The sequence below is a fragment of the Dictyostelium discoideum genome (assembly GCF_000004695.1).
Source record: "Dictyostelium discoideum AX4 chromosome 5 chromosome, whole genome shotgun sequence".
NCBI lineage: Eukaryota > Evosea > Eumycetozoa > Dictyosteliales > Dictyosteliaceae > Dictyostelium > Dictyostelium discoideum.
Genome location: NC_007091.3, coordinates 4,693,745 through 4,714,042, shown reverse-complemented (window position 1 = coordinate 4,714,042; position 20,298 = coordinate 4,693,745). Strand labels below are relative to the sequence as shown.

The following is a 20,298-nucleotide window of genomic DNA, read 5'->3' as shown; positions in this document are numbered from 1 at the left end:
AATTAAAGCAGCACCAATAAATGAATCATCATTACCGATATTTTTTAATGTTGATGTTTATTATTGGATTTACCAACACTGCTATAACCCAATTTAATAACGTTTATTTACAATTTTATATTAATTATTTATTAAATAAATTACTTGGACTTATCATTTGGAGTTAAAGGAATGGTAAAAGGATTGGAAAATCGTTCAAGATTTGCATGGGCAATGGAAGAGTTTGGTTGTTCGTTATCGGTTAAACTATGATTATATCTGATTTTTTCTAAATCTTTTAAAATACAATTAATCATTCTTTGTTTTGCTTGATCTTTATCTGTGACTTTTGATACTCTTGATAAATCAATAAATATATATTCACATTTTTCATTTTTTTTGTATTTACAAATATGTCTAATGTGTAAATCCATATGTTCATAACCTTTACTTGAGAAAGTATCTGCTGCAGTAGATATTAAATCCATAAAATCTGTACTATTATAATCATCATTTCCAATTGGTTTTATGAATGGCATTACCAAATGATCTTTAGCTGCATATGTTTTTATGAGTTTCAATTCCCCAAATGGTGTGCCATAATCTTCTTTCTTCATCTCTTTTCTTTTTTTAATTGTGTTATTGAAAGATTTTATAACCAAACTATGACCCTCTTCTGCTAATGCATAAGAGCAATGTCCATCGCCTCCACCACCTAAATACTTGACTAAATAAATTTCATATAATAATTTTTTACAGTTTTGCTAATTTGATCAGGTAAAGCAGATGTTTGAATATTAGCAGCTGCCGATTTTAGTGAATCATGTGTGGATACAGTCATTGCTTTGTTGTATGTTAATAAAAGTCCAAATGCTTGTAATTTGCCAAAACGATAAGAAAGATCCATTAAATAATCAAACATTTGTCCAATGACCTTTGGTTCATGAAATGAATCTTCATTACATTCGACTTGAATTAAACCAATATAATTAGTTTTTGATTTTAATAACCAATGATCTGGTTGTAATCCAACAATATCTTCTTGAGAAACAATTGAAATTTCATGTTCAAGACCACATAATTTCAAAGCATCTCTAATAATAGGATTTGTAAAATTATATAGTTCATATTCATTACGAGCAGTGAAAGTATCAGAGTTTCTATAAAGAGACAACACACTTGATTCTTTATCACCATTCTTTTCTAAAAGATCTTCAAAATTTGGTATCCCAACCCAAGTGCTAGGTTGTAATTGACATGAATCATGGTTTGACGAAGATTGTGATGTTGATGTTATAATGCACTTTGGTATGCCATTATCAATAAGATGTCTGATGGATCTTTCTTTTTCTTTTTTTTTGATTTTCTTTTTCTTTTTCTTGAAGTTCTTTTTCTTTATCTAAAAGTTCTTCATATGCTTTTTCTTTTTCTTGATGTTCTTTTTTTAAAAGTTCTTCATATGCTTTTTGTTTTTCTAAAAGTTAAAAGAACTTTTTGATGTTCTTTTTCTTTTTCTAAAAGTTCTTCATATGCTTTTTTGTAATCTAAATTATTACCCCTCATTTTCTATTTGGTGTGTTTAATTTGTATATAACCATTTTTTTTTTTTTTTTTTATTTAACAAAAAAAATAAAATAAAAAAAAAAATATTGGCGGGATATTTTTTATTTATTTTTTTTTTTTGCATATTTTATTTTTCATATTAAAAAAAAAAAAAAAATGTTTAAGGATTATTAAGAAAATAATTGAAAACTAGTTGAACATTAAATAATTTGGAAAGATTTTTTTATTTATTTATATTTTTTTTTTAAGTTGTAAAAATAGGGAAATACATGATTTTATCAATTTATGGTTTACAGTTTTTTAAGATTTAAGACTCCAATGGTTCATATTCTTCATTTAAAATTTTAATATAAATTTCTATTGTTAATTTATCATCATTACTTAACCAACCATTCTCTTTATTAATTAAATCAGATAATAAGAATTTTCCCCATCCCCATTCTTTTGGACTTATAAAAACTAAAATAAAAAAATAATAATAATAATAATAATAATTAATTAAAAATTAAAATAATAATAATAATAATAATAATAATAATTTTTGTATAAATTACCTATTTTATCTACTCTTTTTGTAATTGATTTTGATTTATCCAAAACATTGACTAATGTAAATGAATATTCTACTTTTAATGAGTTTGGTTCTTCAATATTATTAACTCTTAAATATAATGAAATGTATTCTTTATTTTCATCACCTTTAGGATAAACACAAACTTGAAAATGGTGAGAGAGTATTAACAGTATTGGAGAGGACAATGATTTACAATTTAATTTTGATTTTGCTAAACTTGAATAGTTAGAAATGATCCATTTATTTCTATACCCATTTGAACAAATATCCAAAGCCTTTGGAAGAACTTGTTTCTTTAAACATGCATCACTGAATTTGATAATTAATAATGACAAATCTTCAATCTTTTTCAAAAGTTCATCATGAGTTTTCTTTGAGTGGCCAACTTGATTTGTTAATTTATCAATTAGAATGCCCATGTAAGTTTGATGATTCACTCTCTCCAAATGATTTTGTAATTCTGATCTCTTCATCTCAACTTTACAACCTTGTTCAAAATATTTACATGGTATTTGAGTATTACAACAATCATTTTCAATATGATCGATAATTGATTTCCTTTCAATTTTCACTGAACAACCTTGTGAGCAATCAATTGGAACCATTGGACATGTCTTATAATGAGTTTCTAATTCCTTCTTTTTAATATCATCCCTTTTACAGAAATCACATATAACCAATTTGAAACCACATTCATTTTGATGAGATTCTAATGAATTCATTCTTAAAATCTTTTCACATCCTTTGAATGAACATGTAACAAATTTATATTGACAATTGATTAAATGAGAATCAATTTGATCAACTTCAATTTTTTCTTTACAACCATTTTCTTCATCTTTTATTAATTTTCTTTGATTTTGGTCTGAGGCACCATCTGGTGGTGAACAATTTGTTCCACCTTGAACTATTTGTTCGGTGAATGAGTAAATACAACAACATTCTTTTTTATCAAATGCACGCTCTACCATCAAACATCTTGATAAATCATTATATGAATTCACTACTGATTTACAAGTCATACATTCTTTTTTTGTTTCTAATGATTTCTCCCAACATTCTTTACATGCATGATGACCTGATTTACATTGATAAATTTGTTTTTTATAAATAAATTCAAAACAAATTGGACATGTATATTTATTTTTCTTTTGTAATGATTCTTGATTAAATAAAATATCATTAATTGTAAATTTTATATCAATTGACATTTTTTCAAAAATTATTTATTTGTAAAAATAATAATAAAAAAAAAAAAAAAAATATTAATTATAAAAAATAAAAAATAATAATTATAAAAATAAATAATAAAAGATAATAATAAAAAGAAATTAAAATAAAGAATATATAGAAATTAATATAAATAAAATAATAATAAAGAGAATAAAAAAAAAAAAAAAAAAAAAAAGGGAAATTTTTGGAAAAAAAAAAAAAATTTAAAAATAAATAATTAATAATTTTTTTAATTCTAATTTTAATTTTAATAAACCATAAATAATTCTTAAATTGAGATAGAATAAACCAAAAATAAATTTGGGGTATGGTGGAGTTGTTAAAAAATAAGAAAAACTTATTTTTTTAAATGTGTGTTCATGTGTGTTTGAGTGTGTTTGTAAATTCAACATGTGGTTTATTGGAACTCACACCCATAAAAAAAGTGATTTGAAAAAAAATAAAAAAATAATAATAAAAATAATAAACCAAAATTTTATAAAATTAAAAGTGATTTAAAAAAAAGAAAAAAAAAAAATTATATTTGAACTGATGTAACAATTGATTCATTAAATACAAACAATAGTGATTCCATTTTCTTTGGTATTATAAAAAATAATAAAAAATAAAAATATTAATAATTTATTATGGAAACTTTATGGTTTATTAATATATTTTATAGGAGTATTTGATTTAGTTAATAGTTTATTCATAATAAAAAATGCAAACACAAATCAAACAAAAAAAAAGAAATCAAAATAAGAAAACACGTTTGTGGAAAAACCAAAAAAAGAATTTTAGTCTTGTAGATTATTTCATAGGAAAAAAAATAATAATATTTCCTTTTTTATATAAATCTAGCCTAAAAAAAAAATTCTCACAAAAACTCTCAATTGATCTTTTTTTTTTTTTAAAAAAAAAATATTGAATTATCATCATCATCATTATTTGATGTAGTAGTAGTAGTTTGTTGTTGTTTTTGTTGTTTCTTTGTTTTTGAATCTAATTTATTATGACCTAATTCAATTGGTACAATTCTATTACCATGATTTGAAAGAAAATAATTTAAGTCTTTCCATTTATTTATACATTCCGAATTATTTGTATCACCTTTAATTATACATGGTGTCATTGTTTTTAAATTTTGATTTTTAAATATTGAAATTTCATTTAAATAATCACCACCACTACCACCACCACCACCACCATTATTTTTACCACATTCAATTACTTTAATTTCATGATTTTTATCTATAATTGGAAATTTTAAAAAATTAACATTTTCATCTAAAATCATTGGTATTGTAGGTGAAGTTGAAGGTGAAGTTGTAGTTGTTGTTGTAGTTTGCTTTTTTGATAATTCATCCATAATTGGTAATAATAATTCTTTTGGTGCACCCATTATAAAAGATTTCTAAAGTTTTAATTAAATCATTTTGAGTGTACCAATAGGTTATACCTGCTAATTGACCCATAATAAATGATTTTCTTATAAAAATAATTTCTTTAAATCAACTGATAATTGATTTGCATCTTCATTACCTAATGATAAATCTTGACATGCTGAAAAAAAAAAATAAAAAAAAAAAAATAAAAAAAAAAAGAATTAATTAAATTTTAATTTTTAATTTTTTAATTTTTTATTAATAACACTAACTTCTTGTACAACAATTCTTTATTAAATTAAAGATTGGTACTCTTTAAATGAATTCATATCCGTAATTTTTTTTTTTTTTTTTACAAAAAGAAAGAAAAAAAAAAAAAATCTGAAAAAAAAAAAAAATAGAAAACATATAATTGTTGGGAATGGTCTTATTTTTTTATTTATTTTATTTTATTTATTTTCTAACTTATACCATCCACTATTTTTTTTATATTTTTTATTTTTTTTTATTTTTTATTTTATTTACAAAACACACGATTGGTTATAACCAATTGTTAGGATTAAAATTGATTTGGTGGTAAATCTTTACATAAACCAGGAGCTAAGGTTTGTAAAATATCACCAAAAACAATTCCAAAATTTGATAAAAATTCACCTGTATAAATTTGTATTGTAACATATGGGTCATATGTAATAAAACATACATCAGCACTACAAATAAATAAATAAATAAATAAATAAATAAATTTATTAGTATTAATATAGAATTTGGTTGGAAACCAATGAAATTAAATAATATATAAATAAAAAATAAAAATAAAATAAAAATAAATACTTTGACACAAATGAAGTAATATTATTTCTAATTGAGGGTGGTAAATCAACTTTTCCTGAATAGATTGAATATTCATATGAAAGACCTTGATAATTTAATTCTGTATATAAACAAACACATAATTCCCCACATGATGGTGGTTCTAATGGTGCATCAGATGATGATGATGATGATTGCTGTTGTTGTTGAGAAGTTAAATCAATATCTAAATCATAATTATAATGATCAATAAAATAATTATTATTATTATTATTATTATTATTATTATTATTATTATTATTATTATTATTATTATTATTATTATTTTTATTTACTGAAACTGATTTAGTTAATTGGATAATAAATAGAGTGATTAAAATAATTGAAATTTTTTTAATCATTTTTTTTTTTTTTTTTTTTTAAATTTAAATTTAAATAAGCCAATTAATTAAATTAATTTTTTAAGGGTTATTTTTCTAAAAATTTTTAAATTTTATTTTTAATTAATGGAAAAAATTCATTTGGATTTTTAAAGCTTTTATAGGGGGGTTTTTTTTTTTTTTTTTTTTTTGGTATTTTAATTATTAAAAAAAAAAAAAAAAAAAAAAAAAAACAGAAAGTGGTTTTTTATAATTAATTCACATGTGTGTTAGTGTGTGTTCTAATTTTATACTTTTTTTATCAATTCACATAATTTGGTATATCACAGAAATGAGATTAAACTTTTTTTTTTTTTTTTCTGAATTATATCATATTCAATAAATAATAAAATTACTTTTTATATTTTTTTTTTTTTTTTTTTTTTTTATAATTAAATATTTTTGTTTTTTTTTGTTTTGTTTTTTTTTTTTGTTTTGATTGTTTTATTTTGTAATTTGTTTTGTTTTTTTGCTATTTATTTTTATTTTTTATTTTTAACTTTTTTTTTATTTATTTTTTTATTTAACCAAATTAATTATAAAATCCATTTTTGACTAAACGAACGAAAAAATGAAAAAAATTAAAAATTAAAAAATAAAAAAATTAAAAAAAAAAAAATTAAAAAAAAAAAAAAAAATGGAAGAAAATGATGGTTTTTTAAAATTTTTTTTAAAATAATATCCTTTTTATTAATAAATTAATCCGCACACTCCTTCTCCTCATAAATTTATATGTATACACAAAAATACCAAGTAAAAAAAAAAAAGAAAAAACTAAATTTTTTCAAAAATTAAAATAAATAAAAAAATAAATAAAAAATAATAAAAAATAATAAAAATAAAAAATATAAAATAATAAAAAAAAAAAAAAAAAAAAAATAGTACATATTGAAAACCACACACACGAGAAATTAAACATTGTATAAATATATATATATAAATATAAACAAATAAAAATGTATGAAAAAGATAAGGATATCAGTTACTTATTGAATGCATACACTTTAAGATCAGAATTATATGGTTCAAATCCTAGATTAGCTCATATAAATCATTTTGGTCACTATAAAAGGATACAATTATTAAATGAATATGTAAATAATAATAATAATAATAATAATAATTCAACAACTACAAATACAACAACAAATACAACAACAACAAATACAACAACTACAACTACAAATTCATATAGAAATACAAATACAAATAGCGAATATTTAAAATTAAATGATACATTAGTATCACAAATTGGATTAGATTCTATAATACAGTATGATCCTTCAAAATGTCCATTTTGGGTTTCATGGTCACCTGATAATTCATATATTGCTTTATCAACAAGTTTGTAATCATTATTTATTATTTATATATATATATATATATATATATATATATATATATATATATATATATATCATTTTAAAAGCTATATATTAATAAGAAACATATTTTTAAATAGATGATTCAGTTGATATATTTGAACCAAATTCAGGTGAATTATTATATAATATTAGAGATCATGAACAAGTTGTATCAATGGCAATTTGGTTTAATAAAGCGTATGGTGAAAATGAAGAACAATATTATGGAAATTTTAGAGAAGATTATAATCAAGATGATATAGGGTCATTAATGAATAAAAGACAAAAAATTTCAATAAATAGTAATAGTAATAGTAATAATAATAATAATAGTAATGGTTTTAATTATAATTATAATAATAATAATAATAATAATGAAATACAAGGATATTTAAAACAAAAAACATCACAAGCAACTTATAAGAGATCAATTATATCACCATTTAATTCATTTTTAACATGTTCATTAGATCATACAATTAAAGTTTATAAGAATTTTCAATTGGTGACAACACTTAAAGAACATGATGATTGGTTGAAATCAATGGAGTTAACAATGGATGATTCGATATTATTGAGTGGTTGTGCATCGTCGACCATTTGTGGATGGGATATGAATTATGGTAAAATCTTTTTCAGATTAGATAAAGCTCATCCATCCGATGACAGTATTGGCAATTTAAATACTATAAACAGTATGAAATTTCATCATTTCGATAACAATGTTTTCATATCTGGTGCACGTTATGGTACTATGCGTATGTGGGATCTTAGAGAGGGCTTCAAAACTCCGATTTTCAGCGTACAAGCTCATAACAAATTAAATGTTCTCCATTGGACAATGGATGACCGTCAGATTCTATCGAGTGGTCGTGATAATACTATCAGACTTTGGGATACGAGATTATTGGTTTCTTCACCCGCCACCAAAGTTAAAGGATTGGGTGATGGTGAAAGTAAAGTAGAGATAAACAAAGAGAGTGGTCGTGTTATAACAACAAACACTTCCATTGGTATTGTCAAAGAGTATAGAAAACATAGATGTATGGGCTACAATGTAGGTTGTTCTTTCATTAATAACGATCGTCAAATTGTGTCAGGCTCAGAGGATAGACATGTCTATATCTATGATACTCAAAGTGGTAATGTATTAAAAAGGGTGGTATCTCATAAATCTCCAGTTCATTTAGTACCGGTGGCAAATAATATCAATGATAATCATTATCAAAGTAGTTGTAATAGAAATTCAGTAATTAGTGGTTTAAATGATTTTAGAATTGCTGTAGCTTCAATTGATTCAAGTGACATTCACATTTTGTCACCACAAATCGTAGATATTGAAGATGATGATCATTTATCGAATAATACACAATCATCATCATCTGCTAATACTACTTCTACTGCATATGGTGGTAGTGGTGGTGGTGGTGGTGGTAGTGGTAGTTCATTTGTAACCAATGCAAATAATGGAATTAAAATATTATCCTATCTTCAACGTGTGACTATGGAAAGTTTAATGAATAAATTTGGTGATAAATTATTTCAATTTTATCATAAAAACAATTTACCACCATCAAATAGTAGTAATTTAAGCGAAGGTATTAATAGGTCCGATGATAAATCAGAATTTCAATCTTTAAATAAAACTATTGAAGCTGAATATAAATTACAATTATTTTTAGAATCTAGAAAAATCACAAGAAAATTGAAAATGTCTGAAAAAGATTTTATGAAATTATTATTCGATGATGCCACCATCAATGAAGCTTCCCTTTTCGATGATACTGATTTTGATTCTGAAAATGAACAACAAATTCAAGAACAACAAGATCAAAGAATTGATGAACAATTATTTAATAATGGTGAAAGTTTCTCACCATTATTATCTCATTTAAGTGGTTTAATAATTAATGAAGATGGTGCACTTGAACAAGGTGATTTCGATCAATTAGATTTTTTAAATGATGATGAAGATGATGAAGAAGATGATGATGATGATGATGATGATGATGATGATGATGATGATGATGATGATGATGATGATGATGATGATGATGATGATGAAGATGATGAAGAAGAGGAAGAAGTTGAAGAAGTGGAAATGGAAGAAGAAGAAGAAGAAGATGATGATGATGAAGATGATGATGATGATGATTACTTTGATGTAGAAGAAGATATAGCTTAAAGAATAAATAAAAAAGAGTAAAATAAAAATAAACACCACCATATCATCATTTTAAAATTTTATAAATAGTTTATTTTTATTTGTTTACAAATTTAGTTTTATCATTTTTTTTACAATTTTAAATTAAAATCCCTGAGAATCTCCTTTTTAATCATTATTATTATTATTTTAGTTTTAAACATTGATTTATTGGTAAATCAATTTTCTTTTTAACTTCAAATTGAATTGAAAATTGTCAGTGTTTTCATTTTTATATTAGAATAATTAACCTATAAATTATTTAATCAATGAATTTCAATTTCTAATTCCCATAAGCAAATTCAATTGATTGTTTTTGATCTATTCCTTTAAAATTATGAATACTCTATTTCCTCTCTCTCTTTTTATCAATAGTAACAACAAGAACGTATCTTCTGTCCAATTTGAAAAATTGGTACATTATTATAATTATTGTTTTCATTGTTATTATTATTATTATTATTTTCTTCGTTATTATTATTATTATTATTTAATTTTGAGAGAGAAATTTTTATTTTATTTTCAAATGCTTGTCTACAGATGTTGATAAATGCTTCATCAATTGATACAAGTTTTTCAATAGAAGTTTCATGATATATTATATCGGGTAACTCTTTATTAACACCTACTTGATATTTTAATTTTTGATATTTACACCAATCTTGAGCCATTTTACTATTGATTACATGTTTCTTAAATTCTAAATCAAATTTATTTCCAACTAAAATAAAAGGAACTCTATCAGGGAAATAACCAAACTTTATTAATTCATCTCTCCAAAGATCTAAAGCTTTGAATGAATCTTCATTATCAACACTAAAACATAAAATTACACCATCACAATTTCTATAAAATGAACTAGACAGTGAACAAAAACGTTCTTGTCCACTTGTATCCCATGTCTGGTTATTATTATTTTTATTATTATTATTATTATTTGTTTTTTTTTTTTTATTAAATTGAATAATATTGATAGTACTATACTAATACATACCTGAACACTAACATGATGATTATCAATAATAAATTTTTTTGTTTTAAAACCAGTGGTATTATCATCAAGGTCAACTTGGTGAAACCTTTTTAAAATTGAGCTTTTCCCTACGCCATAATTACCTACAGTAATAATCTGTGTGTAAAAAAGTTTGTTGGTTAGTTTTAACATGCTACAAAAAGATAAAATATTATGTTTTATAATATTATAAAAATATTATAATAATATAAATAAAAAAATGAACAATAATACCTTTAAATCTATAATCTTATTTGGATTCATTTTTGTGAAAATTTTAAAAAAAAAAAAAAAAAAAAATTTTTTTGATAAACCCTTTTTTTCCATTGAAATTACATAATCTTTCATTTGATCGTAATGGCACTGTCATGTTTATCCATTTTAATTGTATTGTATTTATTTTTCAAATAATAAAAATCAATTTTAAATATATATTTTAATTTTTTTTTGTCACAAATAAATATTTAAAAAAAAAAAAAAAAAAAATTAAATTAAATAATATATATTTTTTTTTTTATTTTTTTTTTTAAGTTATTCGAAAGTTTTTATAAAGAAAATATTTTCTTTAATTCAACTAAATCATCATTTATAATTTTCTTTGAATTTATACTTTTTGATCTAATTTTTTGAGATTTATCAATAATTATTGAGAGATTATCATATTTTTGTTGAATTTGTTCTTTTTCTTTTGTATCTAATCTTTTTTTTGGATTATTATTAAATTGTTCATATTCATCGATGAGAGTAGTTTTAGTAGTTGCCAATGCTTCATGACTTGATTTATATTCTTCAAACTTTTGGAAAAGTACATCGATATTCTTTGGAATCATAGCGATATCTTTATTGGTTTTAGCATTTGCCAAAAGATTCATCATTGCTTTAATGGTTGGATCATTTTCGAGGGCAGCTTTTTCATTCTCTAAATCGTTTATGGTTGATTCCAATTCTTTTTTAGTGATTTCCAATTGTTTGATATTTTTATCGATCTCTTGATTTTTAGTTTTAGTAGATTCCATCTCCAACATGAATTTCTTTTTCTTTGTAAGATTTGAATTTGATTTTGTACGAAGTAAGGTTGAAGGTGAATGAGGTAACAACTCAACGTAGGAAGCTGGGAATTTACCTTGTTTACCTTGATATTCACCAGTCCACCAACCATCGGTACCTTGTTGAGTGACTTTAATTGTTGCACCCTTTGGGAACAAAAGATCCTTATCATCCTCAGAGGTTGTACCATCATCATTACCAGCATACTCGTAGAGTGACTTTGCCAATATCTTTTGTTCTGGTATTTCTTTATCGGTGAAAATGTATTGGTAATCTCTAATGAGTGAAAGTGCCAATGCATTAATGATTGGTGTATCCTCAACCAACACTTGGACATTGTTACCATAGTCACCACTATCTTGACGATCTTTGATTAGATTTGGACCAAACACAGTCGACAAATTATGAACTTGCATTTTATTAGCTGCAGAATGAGTTGCAACCTTACCAACGAATGCCATTAAATAAGAGAGAACCGCATAGTTTACCGGTGGTAATGATTTCACCAAATGTTTAATTAATTTAATTCTTGATGGGAAATCATCAATTGATTGAGCTGCAATGAAATTATCATACTTTTCATAGGTTAACAATGGGTCTGGTAACTCTCTGAGATACAATTTCAAAAGACCAGCTACAGCATGAGGATCAACCTCTTGAAAGAGATCAACCTTTTCACCCTTATCATATTTTGCTTTCCACTGTTCAATTGTCAATACTGAACCACTCAAACGGAATATACCAACAATATCCATTGCTTTCTTCTCTATGTAATCAATAGTTTGTAAAACCACTGCTGGTATTTCATTATTACCACTAACTGTCTTTTCAATTGGTACACCAAATACTTTCTTACCAATCATTGATTGATTACCACCACTTGTATTTGAATTATTTGATCCACTATCATTTGATGACTCTATTACAATTGGTAAAACTGTCCATTGTTTTAATTCTTGTTCATTTTCAAATTTAATATAATGAATAATTGTTGTTGCACCTGCAATCATATGTTTTGGTGTAAATTCTAATTTAACTTCTTTTGACTAAATAAAAAATTAGAATTATATTGTTCTTTTTTTTATATATATACATGTATATTTTTTATTAATAAAATATACATACATGAGTTGATGGAGCTAATTTAATATGATAATCTTTACAAATAATCATACCAGATGCTTTAATAGCAGTTGGAGATTTATACCAATATAAATATTTATCAGTTAATTTAAAGTATCTTGTTTTCCAAGATTTCTTTTTATCTTGTTTCTTTAAATAACCTTCTCTAACTGGATTAATGATTGATTTGGCTGGTACAGATAAATTGTTATTAATATCATCTGCATCATCATCACTTCCAATACCACCAATACCACCATTACCACCAACAAAAAATCCATTACCATTATCCCATTGAATTGATTCTAATGATAATGAATTTGGATCATTATTATCTCTTAAAATAAATGGTAATGATGTATCAATATTTAAATTTTTAATATTACTGTTTAAATTAATTTCTTTTTTTTATTTTTACATAATGTTAATAAAATATATTTTAAAAAAAAAAAAAAAGTTTATATATGTATATTTAATTTATAAATTATTATTATTATTATTATTATTATTATTATTATTATTATTATTATTATTATTATTATTATTATTATTATTATTATTATTATTATTACCTTTTCCATATGTAAATAATTTACAATCACTTGTTGATCTTAATTTAAATTTACAAGATACCAAATCCATTAAATCGCTTAATGGTTTTGTAATATCTACAATTAAATTCATAGTTTGTTTACCATCATAAACTTTAATTAATTGATATTTCTTTTTTAATTCAATCACTACATCATGTGCACCCAATGGATAAGAGATTAACTTTTCATTATCATCCATCCATTTTAATCTTCTAGTTGGTGCATTACTACTATTATTAACATTTACAATACCAGATGATGTTGACTTTTTTAAATCACTATTACTACTACTTCCAATATTACCACTATTGGTGATACCGTTATCACCACCACCGCCACCACCTCCAATTGATGCAGAAGGTGGTGGTGGTCCCATACCTAATGAACCTGTTAAAGGTGTATTACTACTACTATTATTATTTGAACCAATATTTCCACTACTTGTATTTATTGATGACGGTTCATCTGAATATGTAATTTGTAATGTATATGAATCTGGATTTTGCATTCCTTGTTTATTTGTAATGATTTGAATTGCCTCTTTTACTGTTATACCATAATCATTGAATTTCATTTGTTTATTTCTCATTAATCCACCTGGAGGAAATCCAATTTTAAGTCCATAAAGTTGATAATTACTACTTGGTGCTGCCATTTTCTAAAAGGATTTTTTTTTTTTTTTTTTTTTTTTTTTTTTTTTTTTGTATAATTTATTTATTTATTTATTTATGTATGTATATTTGGTCTTGAAGAATTACAATTATTTTATTTTTATTTTTATTTTTATTTTTTATAATATTGGTGATAACAATGATGATCACAATAAATTTAATATTATTATTTTTTAAACTACAATTTTTTTTTTTTTTTTATTTTATTATCTGCTTAATTATTAAAAGTGTTTAAAGTACACATACACATAAATATATAAAAGTATGTATATTAATAAAGAAAAATAATAAATAACAAATAAATGAGATAATTAAATATATTATACAAATAAAACTACAACTTTTTGTTTTTTTTTTTTAATTGAAATTAATTAATAAAAAAAAATTTCAAATTTTTTTTTTTTTCAAATTTTTTTTTTTTTTTTTTTTTTTTTTATTTTATATATTTTTTTTTTTTTATCCAAATTTTTATTTTTTTTTTTTTTTTTTTTTTGGCCCAATTCAAATAATTAAAAATTGATTTGGAAATATATTTTTATTTTTTTTTTTTTTAACACTGTTTTGCTGTCAGTGATGGTTTATTTGTCAAAATTAAAAAGTGGCTTATTTTTTTCAAATACATCAAATATATTTAACAAAATAAAGTAAAAAAAAAAATTTAAAAACTATTTTTATCTTTATTATTATTTTTATTTTTATTATTTTTATTATTATCCAATACATTTTTTATTTTTTTTTTTTTTTTTTTTTTTTTGGTTTATTCACCATTCAATTGATCAATGTTTAAGTTGAAATGATTTGAAATTTCAATTGCTTTTTTTTGTAATAAAATTAAGTTAATTTAAAAAAAAAAAAAAAAAAAAAAAGATTAAAAGCAAGATTTTTATAAATTTACTTACAATGAGATAAAACCAAATCTAAAGGATAATTATAGAAAAGGTTAATTAATTTTAAAAATAAAAATAAAAAAATAATAATTAAATAAAAATAAAATAATTACCAATTTTCATTTCTATTTTTGATAATCTATTCTCTAGATTTGTAAGTATTGCATTAAGGTTACTTAATAAATCTTCTAAATTGGTCATTCTATTATTCAAATAATCAATTTTATTTTCAATTTTATTTAATTCAGGAAAAATATCATTATCCATTTTTTTTTTTTTTTTTTATTATCAATTAAATATAATAGAATACAACAATGTAAAAAAAAAAAAAAAAAAAAAATGATGTATTTATAAGAAAAAATAAAAAATCAAAAAAAAAATTAAAAAAAAAAATTTAATCAACATTAAATACACACATTTTAATTTCCAAACACCTATTTTTGAATATAAAAAAAAAAAAAGATATTTTTTTAAAAAAAGAAATTTATGTATATGTTTTTTGGACTATAATATAATTTCTTTTTTTTTCATTTTCGAGATATTTTTTTTTTTTTTTTTTTTTTTTTTTTTTTTTTTTTTTTTCGTTTTGTAAAAAAAAAAAAATTACGAATATGAATTCATTTAAAGAGGAGTATAGAGTACCAATCTTTAATTTAATAAAGAATTGTTATACAAGAAGTTTGTATTTATTTAAATAAAAAAAAATAAAAAATAAAAAATAAAAACATGAAAATTAAATTTTAATTCTTTTTTTTTTATTTTTTTTTAGCATGTCAAGATTTATTGTCATTGGGTAATGAAGATGCAAATCAATTATCAGTTGATTTAAAGAAATTATTTTTTATGTATAATAAAAAACAATTTAATCAATTAAAGAATATCCATGAATCAATTTATAAATTAACATGGAATAAATTATTGAAACAAGGTGGTTGGGAACATATTTGTTTAAGAGAATCATTTATTATGGGTCAATTAGCAGGTATAACCTATTGGTACACTCAAAATGATTTAATTAAAACTTTAGAAATCTGTGATCAATCTTTTATAATGGGTGCACCAAAAGAATTATTATTACCAATTATGGATGAATTATCAAAAAAGCAAACTACAACAACAACTTCAACTTCACCTACAATACCAATGATTTTAGATGAAAATGTTAATTTTTCAAAATTTCCAATTATAGATAAAAATCATGAAATTAAAGTAATTGAATGTGGTAAAAATAATGGTGGCGCTAGTGGTAGTGGTGGTGATTATTTAAATGAATTTTCAATATTTAAAAATCAACATTTAAACACAATGACACCATGTATAATTAAAGGTGATGCAAATAATTGGGAATGTATAAATAAATGGAAAGACTTAAATTATTTTCTTTCAAATCATGGTAATAGAATTGTACCAATTGAATTAGGTCATAATAAATTAGATTCAAAAACAAAGAAACAACAACAACAACAACAAACTACTACTACTACAGCAAATAATGATAATGATAATTCAATTGATTGGTCAGAGAAATTAATGAAATTAAAAGATTTCATTGAAGAATATATGATACCTTCAAGTAAAGATAATGATAGTACAGCTACAGAATCATCAAAGGTTGCTTATTTAGCACAACATGGTTTAATCGAACAGTTACCATCACTATTGGATGATTTTAAATTCCCATTATTTTTACAAACTACAGGTGATGCAAAAGTTCATGAAACTGAAGAAGAGGGAATATCACCCCATATTTGGTTAGGCACAGGTAATACAATAACTCCATTACATTTCGACAGCTATGACAATTTCTTAACTCAAATCGTTGGTTATAAATATGTTCGTCTTTATCCACAAAATCAAATTTCAAATCTTTATTTAAAGAAAGATCAGGGTGATAGTGATGACAATAATCTTGTTAAAAATTCAAAAACTGCTCAAAATAATATTAGTTTTGTTGATTTTGAAGATACAGATTTTGAAAAATATCCATTATTAAAAATAGCAAATCAACATTATACAGAATGTATTTTAGGTCCTGGTGATATTCTTTTCATGCCAAGTGGTTATTTTCATTATGTTAGATCTTTATCAACATCGCTCAGTTTAAGTTTTTGGTTTATTAAAAAATAAATTTAAAAATCATCATTAATCATTTTATTAAGAAATATTTTTTTTTTTTTAAAAAAAAAAAGGAATATATTATAATATAATATTATTGTGAAGTTTTAATTTTGTTTTTATTTTTATTAGAATTGTTTTAATTAAAATAAATATATAATAAAAAATATCCCGCCAAAATTTTATTTTTTTTATTTTTTTATTTAATTTTTTTTTTTTGAATATAAAATAATAAATAATAAATAATAAAAAAAAAAAAGAGGTATCTTTATACAAATTAAACACACCAAATAGAAAATGAGTGATAATAATATAGATTACAAAAAAGCATATGAAGAACTTTTAGAAAAAGTAAAAGAACTTCAAAAAAAAGAAAAAGAAAGATCCATCAGACATCTTATTGATAATGGCATACCAAAGTACATTATAACATCAACATCACAATCTTCATCAAATCATGATTAATGTTAATTACAACTTAGCACTTTGGTTGGAATACAAAATTTTGAAGATCTTTTAGAAAAGAATGGTGATAAAGAATCATGTGTGTTGTCTCTTTATACAGACTCTGATACTTTCACTGCTCGTAATGAATATGAACTTTATAATTTTACAAATCCTATTATTATAGATGCTTTGAACATGAAATTTCAATTGTTTCTCAAGAAGATATTGTTGGATTACAACCAGATCATTGGTTATTAAAATCAAAAACAAATTATATTGGTTTTATTCAAGTCAAATGTAATGAAGATTCATTTTATGATCCAAAGGTCATTGGACAAATGTTTGATTATTTAATGGGTCTTTCTTATCATTTTGGCAAATTACAAGCATTTGGACTTTTATTAACATACAACAAAGCAATGCCTTTATTCACACATGATTCACTAAAATCGGCAACATCTGTTTTACCTGATCAAATTGGCAAAACTGTAAAACTAAATTTAAACCATTTTTAATTGAAATTAAAAGATATGATCAAAAATTGAATGATTTTGGAATATATTTATTTATTTATTTATTTATTTATTTATTTATTTACTTGTTTGTTTTTTTTTTTGATTAAATTATATATTTTAAAAAAAAAAAAAAAAAAAAAAAAAATATATGAAAATAAAAAGAAAAAGAAAAAGAAAAATGAAAAAATAAAAATAAAAATCAGATATATACTGGTCAATATTTTCTTAGAAAATTAAAAAATATCTGAATTTTTTTGTTTTCGTTTTATTTTAATTTTTTTTTATTTTTTTTTTTTTTATTTTATTTTTACTTTTTTAAAAAGCAACATCACTAAAAAAAAAAAAACAAATTAAATTAAAAAAATGAATAATAATGAACTTCCAATTTATTTTGAAAATAAAAAGAAACAACTTTTAACTATGATAAATGAAACAATTGAAAATGGTAAATCATTTAATGAAAATGAATTATTAGATGATATGCTACAAAGAGAATTAAATAAAGGTTATTGTAAAATATTTTCATCATTATGTGGTATTTCAAGTGAATTAAAAACAGATGGAGAAAATTCAGATTCTTTCATAGAATTCCTTTTACCAACGATTTTAAAAAGATTAAAATACTCATTTCCAGCTCTTAAAGTAACATTATTTTCAATTGTTTGTGTATTACTTGAAGAATGTAGTGAAGAATTTACATCAACCAATAATTTCCACACTATAATGAATACAACTATTGAATTTGGATTTCAAAATAACAAAATCTATACAAACTTTTTAATTAGAAATTCATCATGTTGCATTGGCACATGTGCAAAGTTATGTAAAAATGAAAATTATAAAGATAATTTTAGACCATACATTTCTAAATCAATAGATTTATTATTAAATTGTTTACCTAAAAATGGTGATGGTGATGGTGATGGTAGTGGTAGTGGTACTACTATCGATATTAATCAAGTTGAATATGATGGTGCAAAAGAAAATATTATATCAGCATTGGGTAAGATAATTTTAAACCAAAATGAAATGATTTACTCAGAATTACCAATTTTGATAAATACTTTTTTAATTAATTTACCAATAGTTGATGATATTCCTGAACTACATTCAACTCAACAAACTATCATTTATTTATTATTAAATCATGCTCAATTTGTTTTTACAAATTTTTATTTTACAAATCAAAATCAAGATGAAATTTTATCAAATATTTTCACGACTTTTGCAATTGCATCAATTAATGAAAATGAATTACCTTCATCTGATATCATTAAAGTTCAAAAAATATTTCAAAAACATGAAATAAAACAAATACCAAAAATAGAAAAAGAAGAACATATTTCAATAATTTTATCAATGTTTAATGAATTGTTTAATTAAAAATTAAAATTAAAATTAAAATAAATTAAAAAAAAAAAGGATTATTATAATATAATATTATTGTGAAATTTTATTTTTGTTTTTATTTTTAATAGAATTGTTTAATTAATGAATCATTTCATTATTAATTTTTTATCAATAAAACTTCTCCCAGTGAATTTTAATTTTTCCCGTGGTTTGAACTTTATTAGAAACATAGGGTTTAATTTGGTATTTAAACTTTTTTGAAACAACTACTTTGGTTACAGTTTTAGGAATTGAACCATTAATTAATTCTTGTTTTATATCACCTAAATCCAATGATTCAACACCTTCTGGTAATATAGCAGGTGCTAGTTTTTGATTGAATCCATCTTCTAAATATACACTCCTTACAGTATTAGGAATTGAACCAATAATTAATTTTTGTTTAATATCACCTATAAACAATGATTTAACACCTTTTGGTAATACAGCAGGTATTAATTTTTGATTGAATCCATCAAATAAATAGACATTCTTTACAGTATAAAGAATTGAACCAATAACTAATTCTTGTTTTATATCACCTAAATACAATGATTCAAGACCCTCAGGTAATATATTTTGTATGAATTTTTGATTGAATCCATCTAATAACATTACATCTGATGGTAATTGATTTTTTTCTAATTTTGATAAAATATTACAATCATCTTTAAATGCCATGCATAGTTTATTAAATTTAAAAGGCTTCTTGTCTGTATAAATATAAAACTTTTTAATATTATCTATTTTTAGGCCCTCACTGTCAGAATAATATAAATATCATTTATGAAAAAATAAATCAATAAATAAAGCTTACATTCAAAAAATTCATTATTATCTTTATCCATTTCTATTTTATATTTATTATTATTTATTAAAATATTATTATTAATTAAAATATTATTATTATTATTAATATTATTTTTATTATTATTATTATTATTATTATTATTATTATTATTATTATTATTATTATTATTATTATTAT

The 20,298-nt window shown here is 22.1% G+C and overlaps 13 protein-coding genes across 13 annotated transcripts; 5 read left to right on the top strand and 8 right to left on the bottom strand.

Moving 5' to 3' along the window:
* Positions 1-140: 140 nt before the first annotated feature.
* Positions 141-1,542, bottom strand: DDB_G0290897 (hypothetical protein; the record flags this gene model as incomplete). The annotated part of the gene is made up of 3 exons (XM_630420.1): positions 141-596; positions 737-1,378; positions 1,471-1,542. The coding sequence occupies 3 exons, from the start codon at positions 1,540-1,542 to the stop codon at positions 141-143; spliced, it is 1,170 nt and encodes a 389-aa protein (XP_635512.1).
* Positions 1,543-1,849: 307 nt separating this feature from the next.
* On the bottom strand, positions 1,850-3,327 carry DDB_G0290883 (RING zinc finger-containing protein; the record flags this gene model as incomplete). The annotated part of the gene is made up of 2 exons (XM_630419.1): positions 1,850-2,001; positions 2,097-3,327. The coding sequence occupies 2 exons, from the start codon at positions 3,325-3,327 to the stop codon at positions 1,850-1,852; spliced, it is 1,383 nt and encodes a 460-aa protein (XP_635511.1).
* Positions 3,328-4,238: 911 nt separating this feature from the next.
* On the bottom strand, positions 4,239-4,730 carry DDB_G0290881 (hypothetical protein; the record flags this gene model as incomplete). Its single annotated transcript, XM_630418.1, has 1 exon — positions 4,239-4,730. The coding sequence occupies one exon, from the start codon at positions 4,728-4,730 to the stop codon at positions 4,239-4,241; it is 492 nt and encodes a 163-aa protein (XP_635510.1).
* A 542-nt stretch (positions 4,731-5,272) lies between these two features.
* On the bottom strand, positions 5,273-5,927 carry DDB_G0290879 (hypothetical protein; the record flags this gene model as incomplete). Its single annotated transcript, XM_630417.1, has 2 exons — positions 5,273-5,423; positions 5,548-5,927. The coding sequence occupies 2 exons, from the start codon at positions 5,925-5,927 to the stop codon at positions 5,273-5,275; spliced, it is 531 nt and encodes a 176-aa protein (XP_635509.1).
* Positions 5,928-6,901: 974 nt separating this feature from the next.
* DDB_G0290877 (hypothetical protein) lies at positions 6,902-9,494 on the top strand (the record flags this gene model as incomplete). The annotated part of the gene is made up of 2 exons (XM_630416.1): positions 6,902-7,289; positions 7,408-9,494. The coding sequence occupies 2 exons, from the start codon at positions 6,902-6,904 to the stop codon at positions 9,492-9,494; spliced, it is 2,475 nt and encodes an 824-aa protein (XP_635508.1).
* A 386-nt stretch (positions 9,495-9,880) lies between these two features.
* Positions 9,881-10,788, bottom strand: rabP (Rab GTPase; the record flags this gene model as incomplete). Its single annotated transcript, XM_630415.2, has 3 exons — positions 9,881-10,414; positions 10,507-10,641; positions 10,759-10,788. 3 exons carry the CDS (start codon positions 10,786-10,788, stop codon positions 9,881-9,883), a joined length of 699 nt encoding a protein of 232 aa, XP_635507.2.
* Positions 10,789-11,069: 281 nt separating this feature from the next.
* gacJJ (RhoGAP domain-containing protein) lies at positions 11,070-13,941 on the bottom strand (the record flags this gene model as incomplete). Its single annotated transcript, XM_630414.1, has 3 exons — positions 11,070-12,617; positions 12,697-13,094; positions 13,266-13,941. 3 exons carry the CDS (start codon positions 13,939-13,941, stop codon positions 11,070-11,072), a joined length of 2,622 nt encoding a protein of 873 aa, XP_635506.1.
* A 773-nt stretch (positions 13,942-14,714) lies between these two features.
* Positions 14,715-15,111, bottom strand: DDB_G0290871 (hypothetical protein; the record flags this gene model as incomplete). Its single annotated transcript, XM_630413.1, has 2 exons — positions 14,715-14,770; positions 14,958-15,111. The coding sequence occupies 2 exons, from the start codon at positions 15,109-15,111 to the stop codon at positions 14,715-14,717; spliced, it is 210 nt and encodes a 69-aa protein (XP_635505.1).
* Positions 15,112-15,455: 344 nt separating this feature from the next.
* Positions 15,456-16,971, top strand: jcdF (transcription factor jumonji, jmjC domain-containing protein; the record flags this gene model as incomplete). Its single annotated transcript, XM_630412.1, has 2 exons — positions 15,456-15,522; positions 15,614-16,971. 2 exons carry the CDS (start codon positions 15,456-15,458, stop codon positions 16,969-16,971), a joined length of 1,425 nt encoding a protein of 474 aa, XP_635504.1.
* A 285-nt stretch (positions 16,972-17,256) lies between these two features.
* On the top strand, positions 17,257-17,424 carry DDB_G0290867 (hypothetical protein; the record flags this gene model as incomplete). Its single annotated transcript, XM_630411.1, has 1 exon — positions 17,257-17,424. One exon carries the CDS (start codon positions 17,257-17,259, stop codon positions 17,422-17,424), a length of 168 nt encoding a protein of 55 aa, XP_635503.1.
* Positions 17,425-17,485: 61 nt separating this feature from the next.
* Positions 17,486-17,921, top strand: DDB_G0290865 (hypothetical protein; the record flags this gene model as incomplete). The annotated part of the gene is made up of 2 exons (XM_630410.1): positions 17,486-17,505; positions 17,591-17,921. 2 exons carry the CDS (start codon positions 17,486-17,488, stop codon positions 17,919-17,921), a joined length of 351 nt encoding a protein of 116 aa, XP_635502.1.
* Positions 17,922-18,284: 363 nt separating this feature from the next.
* On the top strand, positions 18,285-19,304 carry DDB_G0290863 (hypothetical protein; the record flags this gene model as incomplete). Its single annotated transcript, XM_630409.1, has 1 exon — positions 18,285-19,304. One exon carries the CDS (start codon positions 18,285-18,287, stop codon positions 19,302-19,304), a length of 1,020 nt encoding a protein of 339 aa, XP_635501.1.
* A 135-nt stretch (positions 19,305-19,439) lies between these two features.
* DDB_G0290861 (hypothetical protein) lies at positions 19,440-20,158 on the bottom strand (the record flags this gene model as incomplete). Its single annotated transcript, XM_630408.1, has 2 exons — positions 19,440-20,023; positions 20,128-20,158. 2 exons carry the CDS (start codon positions 20,156-20,158, stop codon positions 19,440-19,442), a joined length of 615 nt encoding a protein of 204 aa, XP_635500.1.
* Between the last annotated feature and the right edge of the window lie 140 nt (positions 20,159-20,298).